The sequence below is a fragment of the Filicampus tigris genome, chromosome 1, assembly GCF_054856515.1.
Source record: "Filicampus tigris isolate MCC_2025a chromosome 1, RoL_Ftig_1.0, whole genome shotgun sequence".
Lineage (NCBI taxonomy): Eukaryota > Metazoa > Chordata > Actinopteri > Syngnathiformes > Syngnathidae > Filicampus > Filicampus tigris.
In genome coordinates, this window is record NC_141217.1 from 34,749,014 (window position 1) to 34,764,880 (window position 15,867).

Below are 15,867 nucleotides of genomic sequence, written 5' to 3' on the forward strand. Positions count from 1 at the left end.
CAGTAAAAAAAAAGTTACCAGTAATTTGTTGTCTATAATGGATTTGATAACATATTTCAACTTATTAACTTATTTTTCAGGCGGCACGGTGGTCGACTGGTTAGCACGTCCGCCTCACTGAAAATGTGTGTGTGTGTGTGTGTTTGGGCAGAACTGCAGGTGTTTTTGTAAACAAGTGTTTCTATATAGCATTCACCTGAAAATCTGTAGCAAGAAGGCAAGCAATGGATGTCATTTCTTTCACAATTCTTTACAAATCTAAAAGTGAGATGTGTCATGTGATATAGTATAAAATATTCTAGGTTAAAATTAGTGTTCTTTAAATTGACTAGTTGGTCTTCATGGACAAACTTGTTGCTTTCAGCAGTTTAAAATATCTCAGGAGTTATATGATTACAAGTGGCAAAGCAGACAGTAGAATGTCTGGCTTGGACTCATGTATGACCAACAGCTGAAACTCTACATCGTTAGAAGTACATCAAAGCACATTTTAGGCATTAAAATATGAGATACAATCATGATCAAATCACTTACATTAGTCTCCGCCGTCGGCACGCTACGTCTGTAATCCGTTCTGGACTGCCAGACTAAAAATAGACAGCGGTGACCCACATTTGTCCACAGGATAAACCAATTAAAGACAACAGGTTCTGAAGTTGTCTTCATCACATGAAAGTAGGTGAAAGAGAAGAGGCAAGGAGCAGAATGTGCCCCAGAGCAGTTCAGGAACAAGACCGCTATTAAAAGCGAAAAGAGGGAACGAGCCAGTGAAGAATTTGCCTGAAATATTTATATTAGATTACTACCTAGATGAGGGTAACTTAGTTTTTTTTTTTTTTTTGCTAACAATTCTATCGCGGGTCGACTGCAGTGGTGACTAAAATCAGCAAGACGTACGACGGTGAAAAGAAAAGAAAGCTTGATGTTTTGGTGGGGGATTCGGACAAATGTATTGCTATAACCGCGGATCACTGGACCTCAATTCGCAACCGCCGTTATTTTGGGGTAACTGGACACTTTATTGATGGTGAGTGGAACTTCAACTCATTCGGCACTGGTCGTCGTGAAAACAGAAACTAGGGACTTGGCTGATAAACGCGCCAAACAGTTCCTCAAGGTGGCAAATGACTCGGTAATTGAAAAAAAAAAATGATATCCACCATAAATACAGCTACACGCATACATACAATGGGGGCTTTTCTCAGCAATTTTTAGGTATATCTATATAAAAATAAATAAAAAATTCCTTTCTTGCGACCACCTCCACCTAAGAGAGTATTGTTGCTTTTTTTTCCCTCTAGCTGAGTAAAAATAACAGCTAATGTAAATCAACTGTCCATTAAAAGCCTCTTTGTCAATCTGTGAGCTGCAAACAAAAGATTGGACAAGTGCACTCTACTTACTCCAGGGAGTTAAGATGTGTGTGTGTGTGTGTGTGTGTGTGTGTGTGTGTGTGTGTGTGTGTGTGTGTGTGTGTCTGTAGGAATTGCCAGAATAAGAAAGGCCACTCAAACTATCAAAAATTTCCCAAACTCAGAACAGTGACAAGGCTTGTAATGCTTCAGTGCTTGTGAACAAGTGCCAGCGCGAGGTCAAGAGAACACAACCTACAGTTGAACCTCAATTCTCCATCACCCTCCAACTAGAGCTTTTCGATTATGCCTAATAAGAAAATCCCGATTATTTTCTCTCAAACCCAATTTTATGATTACGATTTCTTTGTAAAATACAAAATAATGAAAAATGAAGTATTTTGAATGTCTTTTATTTAAGCTTAATTTTTCTTTCTTTGAACTCCAACTGACGGTTCATTTAAATTAATACGCAGAACAATCCATTGGGATTAACAGCATTTTACTTGGTTCAGTTCTATTCCAGGCAATTTCCGAGTTTCAACCCTGGGCTCCTAGCTCACCATCGAGCTAGCCAATTGCGTCGGTTGAGCATACGCTCCACTTCACTTCCTCACTCACTCGGCAGTCGGCTCAGATAGTCGGCTCCTGCGGCAAACAATCCCCCGCATGTGACACTTTCTCCTCGGGGGGGGCGGACAATCGCTTCCGCATTTCAGCAATTGGATTGAACGCGCTACTCACGTGAGCGCATGACAAACACGTAAGTAACCGCCGGAAAACAGAGATCTTAATACGAAGAGAAGAGTAACAGAAAGTACAAATACGAAGAGAATGTACAAACAGAACACAATACAGAAAGTACAACTGGGCTACACTTAGATACACCAAAAATAACAAAAAAAAAAAATCGAACGTACAGATTTGAACGTTTTTAACATGGTTTTATCCAGAAAATTCGGGTACGGTTCAAAATCGCTTAATCGAGCGGCCCTACCTCCAACAAAGGGTCCGTATCATGCAAAAATCAACAATCCTCACCAAAAACACCCCTAAAGTGGTGTTTTCCTCTATCTATCCTCTATCTAAACAACAGCCTTGCCCAATCCAAGAAAAAGAGTGGATCCTCAATCTTCTACGTGTAAGATTGAGTGACATCCCCGTACTGCCCCTGCTGACTAAACACTTTCTCGAGCAGACAGCGGGATGCCTGACAAGCGTATCCGGGAAAGTGACACTATGAGCGACCACCTCTGCCTAAACGCAAGCCTGCCCGGCAACAAACCATCCATTTGTCTGATCGCCATTTCTCAGAGGACTGCCTGGTGAACCTTGGCCAGTACAAAAAAAGTGGATTGGCCCGGGAGACTAAACCTTAAAACTGGTGCAATTCCCACCATCAAACCTGCTGGAGTGGCCAGAGCACGAAGTAAAATAAACCGCTCGCTCAATGATGACATACTCGTAATATTAGCATTTATACACGAATACTAGCTTTGAAGTCAAGCACGACAATGATGTATTTCAACTTAGCGCTGGCTGCATTCGGAAATTATGCATCGATGTAAAAAAAAAAAAAAAAAAAAAAGATGAATTTAAAGAAACGATATGGAAATTTTGATCACAAAAGGATTTATCATGATTGCAGTCAAATCTATTGCACATGTATTTATTTTCATGTTTAGTTCTACCAAAACAAGACAAAACTGTAGTCAAAATGATTCATTCCTTTTCAAGTTGTGTTTTTTGTAGAGTTACAAAAAGTTACTGTTTGTAACAAGGACAAAATGCAGATCTTAAAATAAAAACAGCTTTTGGTTGGAAAATAGAGTCATTCATTTTGTTATTTATTCATTTTTTAAAATCGAGAACTAAAAACCGAGTCGAATCGGGCCTTGAGTGAATGGTTACATCCCTACCCTTGAGTGATTTTTTTTTTTGTTTTTAAACCAAATAAGAGTACAATGACTTTCAATACGATCGAGTACCGGCCAATGCCAAGTACTGATACATGATAATGCCATTATGTCGAGCAATTGTGATTAAAAAAAATTTTTTTATTGTTGTTCAATAACACAAACTTTCACTCCAAAATAACATTTATTAGAGTAACAAACTGACATTGCCATTTGAACGTCCAACAATTCGTTTTTCCAACAGTCTTGCCACACATTTCACTTCAATGTAGCCTGTAACACACGGCACCTTCGTTGCAAACCAAAACTGTGGCTCACCATCTGTTATGTAGAGCATGATATGCAAATGCTTGCAGCGTTGTCATCCATGTTTTCCTTAAAGTATTATTAGTAGTATTACTATTTGGAAGCTATGTCTGGCAAGTAAAGTGGTATCACTGTCATCGTATCGGAGCGCCGTTGCAAGGCCGACAGATGTACAGTTAATCTGCATTAACACCAATATCGGTGTCAGCGAATCCCTACTTTAATGCATGCCACATAAATACAGAAACTCCACTGTAGGAATGGCGTGATGAAACATTGCAGCTAACAAATCAAAAGGTGTTTACGAAGCAAACATAAATAAATAAAAAAAACGTCCTCCGAGGAAGTGCTGACCCACAGGCTCAAATAAACACTATACACATATGCATAACTAATATAATGTTAAACTTATATATGCGTGACTAAGCTTGCCCTGTAGATAAAAGCAGTTGTCCTACCTTTAAATGGTGCAAATTTGTCACGAAAGTCTGTTTGGACCTAGTAGTCCTACCTGTCCTGATTTGTTCCCGTCTCCAGTGTTGACCAATGGAGGAAGGTTGGCGTCTCCTCCTATGGTCGTGACAATAACCTCCTCCTTCTCCAACGCAGGTTCCGTGACCTCCAGAACCTGCAGAACCTCATCGCCCGTCTCCATCACACTAGCTGTGTACGTCGCAAAATCGTCAGCCATCATACTTTGTCCTCAACCGGTCCATCACAGTGGTCAGCAAGACCGCGTAAGGCTGACTTGGCACACAATGCGGATTTGAAGCCGAGTAATGCATTAGACCACTTTATATATATATATACACACAATTTTCCCATCATGCCTGGGGAGGTAGTGCACGTCACTTGCCTCTTCATGTGTGTTTGCGTGCGTCAGGGTGGAGGGGGCTGCTCTTTATGGAGGTTAGAGAGAACGGAGAAAACAGGGAGAATGTGAGTGATGAGACGATGTCATGGGATTTGAGATGGAGGGCGGGAGAAAAGAATGGATGGATAAAGAGGAACAGGGGGGGGGGGGGGGGTAGTACACTAAACAAACATTGGTGCACACCATCCCGGCGGGCTAAGAATAAACAAAATAGCGATTAGTAGATGCACTTCTCCCATCATCTTCTTCTTCACTCTTCGCCAATCCTTTTTTCTGTCATTCCCTTGAGGCGTCCTCCCTCATTCTTCTCCTGTCGTGCCTCAGCACCACTCTCCGCCCATTGCTTCTGACCCAGTGAACACCGGCCAGTGTGTGTGCGCGCGTGTGCGTTAAAAGGTAAACCAATATCAGAAAAAGGAAACTGGCGAATTTTACGGCGAACCCAAAATGACAAAAGTGTGACTGGGGCAGCGCAGGCCGACAGACGCGCACAAAACGTGTGTCTAAATAGTCAAAGGTGCAATCGTTATTGGCAACAGCAACATTCACCGCACGACTAACAGCATTAGCTTATAGTGTTTGATTCTCACGTTGAACAGCGATAACAACTTGTGTCACAAATTGCTAGCATTAAAATCTGCCTTTTTGTGCAGGGAAAACATACAATACGGTTCCTGTGAAAAAGAACAAGGCCAAATTGACTTTTTCCACAGCACAGTATGTTTGGATTATGCAAAAAAAAAAAAAAAAAATCAAAGCCGAGTTCCTTGAAATTTTGTAGAGGCAAAACTTGTTAAGTTTAGGTGAGGATCTGGATAAAGGTAAGGATAAGGGACTGAACGACAAATGATTCCACTATAATGTAACGCAAGTTGAGTTGAAGTCAATAATCAATGAATCATTGACATTATTTCAGTATAGCGGTCCCCAAACCTTTTTGCACCATGGACCGGTTTCACATAAGGACTACTGACAGGCATAATTAACAATAATTCAAAATACAACTCACTATTACACTAATTGTAGTAATAGTTTGTGGGAGTCATGTACAAATGTTCCAATCGTATCTTGTACTCCATATTATAGGGTCGCTTTTACTGTCATAAAGTGTCACAAGTGTATTTTTCAGAGATGCACACTTTACCCTATTTTGCCAGTCCATCCTCCGTCCACGACCTGGGCACCCTTCCGTCATCATTCCTCTGTCCTTATTCATAAATATAATCATCCTCTGTCCGTCCTCGTCCTTTTAAATCGCTTCCATCAGTCCGTTAACCCCCCCCCAAAAAAACAAAAACAATTTAATTCCTATGCACATCCACTTAGCGGCTCAGAGAACTGTGAGGGGATTGAATTGTTTACAACTGTTTAACCAAGATAGCATTTAGCTGCGGAGACCGCCATGGGGTCAACATGAGAATATTGAAGCTTGCTTTATAATGCAATATTATTGTGTTTTATTGCAAAACGTTTGCGTTATAACGCAATTAGTTTTCAGTTTTTATTGCGTCATGTCACAGTAAAATGATTGCAAAATAACGCAATGTTATTTTAGGAGGAAACGAAAGACTTCCACTCCAGGTCGTAGCTTTAAGTGTACGGCAGCGCTGTCAGAGATTTTTACGCGCTAGAGATGTCAATGACGACATACTTTGCATGCAAAGGGATAAAGTATGTACTAAATATTAACAGTTAACAAAACAAAATTGCTGTCCACCTTTTACACCCAATATTATTTCCCGGCTTCCACACATAAGACATGCTAGGCGTGTTTCTGTCAGTCGTCAGAAACATGGCGTCCTGCGGCGCAAGCCATGGCATTACATGTGTTGAACCACTAGAGGGCAGACCTTGCCTGTGCAATGTTACCGCAGGGAAGGCACATGAAAAGTGTTGCGCAGGCAGTTAATAAAGACAGCTCCGTGGTATCGCAGATGAGAACAATGGTCTTGCTTTTTAAAAGCACCCAACACAACACGTAAATCGGTACTTGACCTGGTTAGGGACGATTACAGTCAAAACTCTTCTATGAATTGGCTGGTTGGAAGACAAAACTCCAAAAACACATGACTAGCAATTAACTCCAAGCATTAAACGTCAATGTGGAGCGTTCAAGTCGACTCATCGACTAAATGGTTTAATGTCTACTGTGGTTAACGGAGTATATTTTCAGTTTTCAGCCACAATGGCATCAATTGGAAGAATCCACACCCCTGAATCATAAAGGCATTGCGAGCCTGTTGGTCATCCTCCATGAACCACAAAGTACTTCCAGAAGGGCAAACAACCATAAATCAATTTTGTTAAGAGCTTGGCATTGGCGGATGTCTGCGCTCTACTTAACAGACATTCTATTTAATTATAGTCATTTTGGTACGCTAAAACATCTCATATAACAGTTGCCTAAGACTTACACAGCGCTCCAGCATGTTTAAGACATTTTTGCCTTTCTGTCCGGAGGTGCATGTTTACATTAAAGGGTGACTTATGGCAATAGAGGGGGTACACGCAGCATCGCATAACTACGAAAGGTCCTAAGTAGTAAAAGTATTGTATTGACAAGCTTCAGAAGCATTCAGTGATTTTTTTTTTTCTGTGCCATTGAACACCACAACAAAAGCAAAAGCCTCGGCAGAGCTAGTCTTTGTGAAAATTAAACAGTTATCGTACGAGTTGGACAGAGCTACAAAATGATTGCCCTCAATACTTAGTGTATATATATACACACACACACACATACACTATACATGCATATGCATACATGTATGCATGCTCTGTTTGTAAGAAGTTACACAAAGTGATGTCTTTACTGTTGTTTTCTTTGTGCAGTAGCATGAAGTGCAAACCTACATTTTTCTAGATCCAAGCGAGTCATTTTGGGTGTGTCTACTTTGTGTCCAACAGGAGATCTTTGTCTAGAGTGCTTCTCTGTCTTTCATAGGAATTAGGTAAGAGGCTCGCTCTCTGTCTGGTCAGTATCAAAGTGAGCTGCCTGACACTTTTCCACAGTTTAAAGAGAGCAGTCAGTGAGAATGCCAGCAAATGATCACACCTTTGCAAAAATGGAAATGGAAGGTGGATTCCCCCCCTTCAAACAAAAAACATCCTTTTTATACCAAGAACAACACAAAATGCTGACTATCTACTGTCTCTTCTCCCTTTACTTTATTGAACTGTGCGCTATAGAGAACCAGGTACTGGTGGGCAATTGTTAGTTGTATTTGCTTCAACAAAAGATGAATTGTTTTAGCAAGGGAACCGCAAACCGCACAGGTCCTCAGTAGTTCTTTCTTCTGCCAGTTCCTCTGATAAAGTGCAAATTGCCTCCTGTTTGACCCAACAATCAAACCGCTTCAACCAACGACCGCAATGCAAAATGCGACCTGGACTTTGCCACTTCACCCGAATATCCACTTACAAACAACAACAGGAACGGGACTAAGTGACCCTAACCACGTACACGACTGTGGCATCACAGTTCTCACTCTTTGTACGTGTCAAAGTAAATCCACAAGCAATGTCCCCCCGCAGGCCACAGCATCCAGTAAAAACACAAAGGAAGGCAGCAGCGCTCCATTAAAATTAGACACAGGCATAAACAAACACGGGCAACGCTAACGAGGCTTTCCACAGGGGAAAAGTACACGCCAAGTAGGTCAGTAAAATTACCGCGGCGTTTGATTTAGTTCCGTCTTTACGTACTCCTGCGCCAGCCCGCTGTGAGAGATGCTCCTTTGGCAACGGCAAGCGTATGATGTCCGATGATGGACAAGGCGGCCAGACGAGGTCACCTAACTCTATATGACCTTAAGCTAACAAGCTGTCATCATTGGACCCGGGTAACTCACTGGGCTCATATTAGGAGCTCGAATTCGTGAGGAAGGTGGAGGCCTTTGATGCAACGTTGATAAGAAAGACTGGAATCTCGTAGGAGCATCCTGGCTTCAAACGTGGACCAGTACGGCGAGATGGCGGATATAAAGTAGATAAGTACAAATCATTAAATCAATTAGACATTTGAGGGACTCTACTTCATTTCCTTGTCTTGGGGTGTAAATGGATCCTTTATTGTATTTTCCTATCTAAATGTAAGTTAAAGCAGGTGTCTTATATGATAAATGTGGATACTATAAAATAATTAAATCCTGTATTTATACAACTATAGGTACTCCTGCACCATCTAATGAGAGCAATGTAAGAGAGGTATCAAATATTCCGCCTTTACAAAGACAATAATACTTAGCAGCAACGGAGAGGTGTGTGTGTGTATGCAGTGGCTAACAAATTCATTAGACCATAACCTGCCCAAAATTGACAACACTGTTAATTACCAAAAAAATTACAATATTAATACACCAGTAAGTGATGATCATTTCAATGCTAAAATATAGTTATTATTATCCGTTCATTTGAATTTTCAAGTACTGCTTTATGACCCCTTGTGTTCATTAAGTTGACGGTGGGAGCCGAACCCATCTGACTTTAGCCAAGAGGTGGGCTACACACAAGACTGGTGTTGCCAGTCAATTACAGGGCAATTGTCATGCATAAATGAGCAGAAAAATGTTTCAATAATATATCTGACAAACAGAGAAGCCCAGTAAAACGGCAGCAATTTGGTTAAAGGTTCGATCCGGCTTGAAATCCATCACTGTTGTGGAAAGCATTTGGAGCGTGCTAAAAACGAAAGACTGCATGAAATCACTTCATGACGCTGGATGGTGTCTTCTCATTTTCATGACAGGTGGTCTCATAAATTTACTCAGCACTGTATATTATTGGGATTATAGTGGTGGACTGCACAGCATCATACTGAAAGCGGTTAATAATACTTTGCCACAAACTCCATTTAAATAAGGTGACAAAAATATTAATAACACCAAAAAAAAAAAAAAAAAAAAAAAAAAACAGCTGAGGTGATATTTCTTTCACCACTGCACACAACAACCACAAAAACTAAAAAGTTAAATTATGACTGTGTCAAGGAAACTTAATTCTTTCTTTAAAGCCAGGATTTCTTGGTACACAGCCCGTGTGCTGTATTTGATCTCATTGTCCAAGTAATCCAAAACAATTTCGAGCGGAAATAATAAATACAGCAAGACACATATTGCATCATATATATATATATCATCGTATGAGAAAGCTGAATAATTCTCGTCGCCATGTGAATAGGATCCAATGAATGCAAAATGAGATCTGTTGAATAATTTCTTACCTTATATTTGTCATTTATCAAACAATCCATCATATAATACATGAGTTCATCTTCTATTGACATGCATGATGATTGAGCATCCAATTTGAGTTGTATCAGCTAAGCAGCTTGGCCTGGTCCATTTCTGGCGGGGGCCAAAGTAGCATTTGTGACAAACTGACTGACTCCTCTCAAGGATTAACACGCATTTCCCCACAAAATGACAAATCATGCATCACGAGACCAACTGGGCAGCCTACTACAAATCTGCATATTTTGTGCGGATAATTTATCAACTCAAACGCAGCCACGAGTGGACCGGTCCCTTCTAGTAAATAGCAGATGGCCTGTCGTAACACCGATAAGCACATTTACCACGTCACCTCATTTTAACTTGTGCTAAGTCTCTTGAGTAACAAACCTTTTCAAAATGAGATCATATTACGGGCAACAAATAATATGAGGCTTGTTGATTTGAAGTAAGATGACGTAGAAGACGGTTGTGGGATAAGTCATTTCCTGATTGGCCTACCTGGGTCTGTTCGCCCCGAACGGCGGCGTCACCCAGCAATGGCTCTGCGGGGGCGGGGTTAATGGTTACTGATTTTTCTGAGCGGCTGTCCTTGGTGCGAGACTTGTGGCGATCCCGGCTTCTCTCCCTGAAAAATAGTTAAAAAATAAATAAATACAAAAACATTTGAAATATAATTTGCTGATTTGTCTTTTCTTTTGTCTGGACAAGCAAATATTACAGCAAAAATTGTCTATTTCGTTGGATTCAGAACAGAACGAGAAAGAACAAGCACGATGAGCGCCAACGTGCCCTGCTAGCTAGTGTGCAGCGGTTAACAATGACAATCAGTGACAGAGACGATCGATATTCATTTTCAAACATTGTTTGCTTTGTTACAAAATCTAATTCCCGACGACTTAATATGGGCACTCTGACCCAAATACAACCCCAAACATGCGCTCCAACATATGAGCTCCATTGACCTTATGCACTTACAACTCTAATCCTGTGTCAAATGTAACCAGCAGGAATCGGCATCCTCGCTCCAGCAGCACTTTGGCTACATGGCACCGTGCCCAATGTGGATCCATTACCACTGAGAAGCTGGCATGCGTGGCCTCAGTTAATCCCTCATCTGTCTTCTTCTTCTTCACATTTTTGTCTACGGCCATTTTGTATACGGAACTAAAAACGGCAAATGACAATTCTTGAATTCAAACAAAGCGCAATGAGGTTAATTGTTAACAAATTAGTAACCCCCTCACTTCAGATGTGGCAGCAATTTCAAAGGGGCATAATGTACGTATTGAGAACATTTACTCAATTGATTTATCAATCAAAGGTTGGGCCAAATTCTTTCCAAGAGAGGATGCTGAAAACCAGCACAATATTTTCCTCTCTTTGCACTTCCTGTAAGTGTCATGGCCACATGTCCTTATACTTTTACAGTTAGTATTAGTAAAATTATATTACATTTTGGGATTTTAGGAAATCTACATATTTATCATCTTCTTTATATTTATAATGACACGTATTATCCAATGACATATTACACATGTTTTTCACAAATTAAAACAGTTACAAGTGTCTTAATAAAAGGTCTTTGACGGCACAATAAAAGGAGAAGTCGAGCTAAAAAATGTCTTTACAATAATATGCTCTTTGCACCTCCACTAGTCTAAACATGATTCTTCTGATTAATATTGCGTTTGGGGTATATATATTAAGAAGGAAAAATCCCCCTGTATTTATCCACCTCAGGGGGCGGCCATTTTGCCACTTGCTGTCAACTGAAAATGACTAAACACAGAAAACAGGTGAACCGTTGGTCATTATCTGAGTGAGCCCTTCGGCACGGTGATGTTCCAAACGGAAGTCGGTGTTGTCACACAACCGTCATGCTTCTGCTGGAAAGCCAAAAAGTCAGGAAAGCCTTTTAAGAACATCTGAAATTCATGTGGGATTAATCAGAGGCAATTTACAAAGGGGCAGGTGCACATGTGGTCACATGCCAGACACAAGAGGGTTTACTTGGTCATTTTCACTCAATTTTGCTGGTCCGTCATCTGTTGGCGGCCACGGTACCCATCCGTCGAAAAAATAACAAAAAAGTCAGCAAAATAGGCGTCTGTCAGTGATGGACCGACGGACCGGTCCGTCAGTCAGACGGCATGCCCACTTCTGGCAACCACATTATAATTTATTTTGACTTTGCTTCTCAAAAAGATTAATAAAAAAAAAAAAAAATCAATTGTACATGTTTTAGGTCACAATGGTGGAAAATGTTTTGTAATGATTGATCTTGGTCTCATTTTACAATATATAGCAAAAACCTCTTTTTGAATAAGGGGATGTGGACTTTTTATATGCACTCCATGCATGAGCGTCAATCGGACCGCTTTTATGATTTATAATTTTATTCTAACTCTATCAAGATGGAGTAACTGCACATTTTTTTCCTGACATTAGTAATCATAATAATTGTTTCTAACTGGGTTTAGCAAAAGTTGAAGGAAAGTTCCTGACACTGCACTTATAAATGTTGCCCTTGAATAAGAGCTCAAACTTCGTGTAGTGGCCCTCGAACGTTGCACCCTTACACAATAACAAACCCCAACACGAAGTTACAGGACATCCTGGCGGTGGGAGAAAAGGCGGAAACCGACCAATGAGTGACAGCGCCGGGATTGCTACAGGCTACTGGAGCTGTGTTTTGTTTCGAGGGTGTGAACCACACTGCTTTCCGCTTCTATTCTTGTGCTTTCCTTTCAATATGAACGTGGCTGTTAATCACACAGACACAAGTGAAAACATGATCTCCTTCGCATAGGGGTGATCAAGCTAGGAGAATAAGGGATGCTGCGTGCCTTTAAACTCTTGCAGTTACCGTGACGCGTTGCTATCAGGACTTCGAATAACATTGTGGCATGGGCTGCTCCGGCAGGAGTTGCTATATTCGCTGATTAGATTCATTAATGGGGGACGAGAGAGCGCAGGAAGCTGCAAGGGGATTTGCGTTATTCGCGATCATAGGGAGGATAAGAAGCTGCTCTGATTAATGGCAGCGTTAAGGAGTAGAACAATCAAAGTGAGCATGACCAGCGGCACTGTGCCAAGTGCGTTTGGCATCTTGGCTGTGTTCTTGAGCGGCGCATGTGGAACAATTAAAAGTTGCAGTCGTGACGCCTGTGCTACACCTATTTTGTAGATGTGATTCACTGTGACAATACGCTGTAGTCCGTAACATCGGGACGGAGAACATGGCCCCTGCATGAACATCAAGTGTGTTGGAAAGAGACGCAAAGGTGCCAACGCATTTTGGAATGCTCCGCTGTGGAATTACGCAGAAGTGATTTGAACACATAGTTCTCCCTCTCCCAACACAAACCTTCCCAATTACCTTCCCACATCTCGCTTCCGCTTCATTAGCATGCATCAGCCTCATTGATATTCCAACCCAGCGCTATCCTATGATACTCTGGTCTGATTAATGCAATTTAGTCAGCTGCATGGATCCCTCAAGTGGATATGGCTTGTCTGCCTGAGATGGGGGGGGCCACCGGGACGTTCGGCTCCAGATCAACACTTTCTCTTCACCTCAATCACCCAAGAACAATGCAGCGTATAATTGTGCGGGATAACCAGTTATCCATCGCTTTAAACCCGGACGAAAGCATTTTCCCAAAGACTTTACGTGTTTGTGTGTAGGACAGGGGTCGCCCATGTGGTGCCCGTGGGAAGCCTCCAAGGAGCACATGAGTAGCCTGCGGGTCTGTTCTAAAAACAGCTTACCAGTGATGGGTCATTAGGATCTTCTTGGAATCTTGTAGCAGCAAATGCAAACACTATCAGAATGTTATGATAATAGCGTGTTGCAGATTGATGTTCATCTGTTTCCTAATTATTGTCAGAAATCAACATTATCGGTGTCTTCACATGAATGACTTTTTAAATAATCACATTGTTGAAGGTAATTGGAGCAAATGTGTCATTTCAAATCTCTGTATCAAACTGGTGGCCCTTTGCATGAATCGGTAGTCAAGAAGTAGCGCTCAGCTTCAAAAAGGTGGTCTAGAATGTGTTCAAAGAACGCGGGAGGGTAATTTCAGACTAAAACATCTTTTTAGCGGTGATACCCAGTATTCTAAGATTTTCACTTTTCACCGCAGTTTTTGGAACATAACCCACTGAAAGACGGGGATAATAGTATATAATCAATAGCATAACTTTTTTTTTTTTTTTTTTTTTTTTTTTAATCATTCACATTTTATGCTCGAGTGAGTCATAAGTGATAACACTGATCGTGTGCGTGCGTGTGTGTTGCAATAACAGTACTTTTCACGCCTGCATCTGTTCCTGAGAGTGTAATTAGACAACAGTGATCCGTATCTGCCTCCTGCATGGCACCCTTTGGTGGTGTATAAAGATTACCTTCTGACTACCATGCCAAGGGCTTTGAAAGGCAACAACCCTCGTTTTCTCTCAAATTAGGCACCAGACGGTGGATTTGGCATCCTAAAAAGAGGAGTGCAAAAAAAGCACCTAGTAGGGAATCCTTCAATGTTCCATTGCAAATTTGCTGCCAATCGCTTAAAGGCCTCCCCACTGTCCGGAAGCCGCGGCCAAGTGGATAAGAACAGCGGTTGACACCGTGGGGACCCCAATCCACACCCACGGCTGCCGTGCCCCTAAGTTAACTTTGAAAATCCTGACCTGCTCCCCGGGCACTTGACGTTGCCCTGTGCTCTGGTGCGTGCTACTGAGATAGCAACTGTATAGAGAACACATTTCAATAAAAGACGATGATTCTTAGAGGGCATTACAAACATTTTCAAACGCTATCGTCCATTCCAGTGTGACGACATTCCTGCCATTGAGGCCAGAAAAGCCATAAAAGAATGGGAAGCTTTGTACACGTATCAAATAATTAATCATTTTCAGATGGTGGGTTAGTTCCCTAACCGACCCCGGAATCGATCGTACCAAGACATTTTTATTTTTGTCCTATGCCATGTTTTGCTCGGTGTGATTGTGTACAAAGCAAGGTTCATAAAGACATAACCGTACGACCATTTGCAGTGTGTTGAGATCAACTCCTTCGGAAACATGCCACTACCAACAGAGCACAGGGGTTCTGAAATGTTCAGTACAGTAAAGTTACATGCAAAAAAACGTCACCATCTGGTTCAAAGTTTAAATGGCGAGTGAAAATCACCGGGAGAATCTTCCAGGGCAGCCTTTGTACAAGTGCGACTGTGTTCACAGGGGTGAATATCTCCTGCTCTGGCTGCAAGAGTTTCCTTGTTTTACTCTGCTGTCTGTCAGCATTAAATTAAATTCTCTCAATGGACTTGCCTGAATAAATAAAGGTTCGTTTTTTTTTTGTTTTTTTTTTTAAAAGGGAAGGATTGTCATAGTCTCAAAAAGACTAATAACACCGGGAGAAAAAATGCCACATTTGTCACAGGAGGGGTCTGAATGTTCTTCCGCCCTTTGTTTGTATGTACATTTCCAATAGCTAAAATACTTGTAAGAACCGTAAAATTGAGACACCCTACAGGAATAGCTGTAATTACTAAATGTTCACTGTTAAACAGGTTAAACTTTTGTGAAACCTCTCAAATTAAAGCTAAAAGTCTAGGCTTCATATAACATTCTGGCTTGGTCCGATGGTAACAAGAAAGGGGGTCTCTCTCATCTCAGACTTTCATCCTATCTGCAGAGCCATCAGAAATTAGGCCTTATCGGGCCGGTCGAGCAGAGCTGTGGTGACACACTAATGCATAGCCAGAGGAAGATGAGCAAGATAACCCGATAGCAGCTTCGAGCATGGTTCAACATTAAAGGGGAGGAGGATTCAATTTTACCCGTGCCGATGGGAGCCCCGCGAGCGCCCAGAGTGGTAGGAATAGCCAGAGTAGGTTGACTCCGTGTCCATGGCAACACTGTGCTGCAATTCAGCTGGACTCCGTCCGTCCTGTTCGCAGAGCGGCAGAGTGTAGCTGACTTGCTCAGGCGGTCGGCTTGGAAATGAACCCTGAGGCGGGGAAACACCAACCTGGGTGGGGCGAACATAAAAAAGAATGACATTTAAAATGGGATAGAATCAAGAAAGTGAATTTCAGCAGGTATTTGGCACCCTGTCTGTCTTTTCATCACATACACAGTACACTCCATGGTCACCTCACCAGATTCGCTTCACAATCACA

General features: G+C 41.6%; 1 protein-coding gene across 5 annotated transcripts in view; it reads right to left on the minus strand.

Moving 5' to 3' along the window:
- Positions 1-15,867, minus strand: part of LOC147153777 (vang-like protein 1) — a 48,960-nt gene that overhangs the window by 10,928 nt on the left and 22,165 nt on the right. For 2 of the 5 annotated variants that reach the window (XM_086036116.1, XM_086036134.1), the window contains 2 exons: positions 15,526-15,635; positions 10,178-10,304 (listed from right to left, as the gene is read on the minus strand). In XM_086036116.1, coding sequence (XP_085892242.1) covers positions 10,178-10,304; positions 15,526-15,635 — 237 coding nt within the window. Of the gene's footprint in view, positions 1-9,666; positions 9,821-10,177; positions 10,305-15,525; positions 15,717-15,867 lie in introns of those variants that run through there. The other 3 variants (XM_086036107.1, XM_086036125.1, XM_086036143.1) reach the window with 2 other exon arrangements.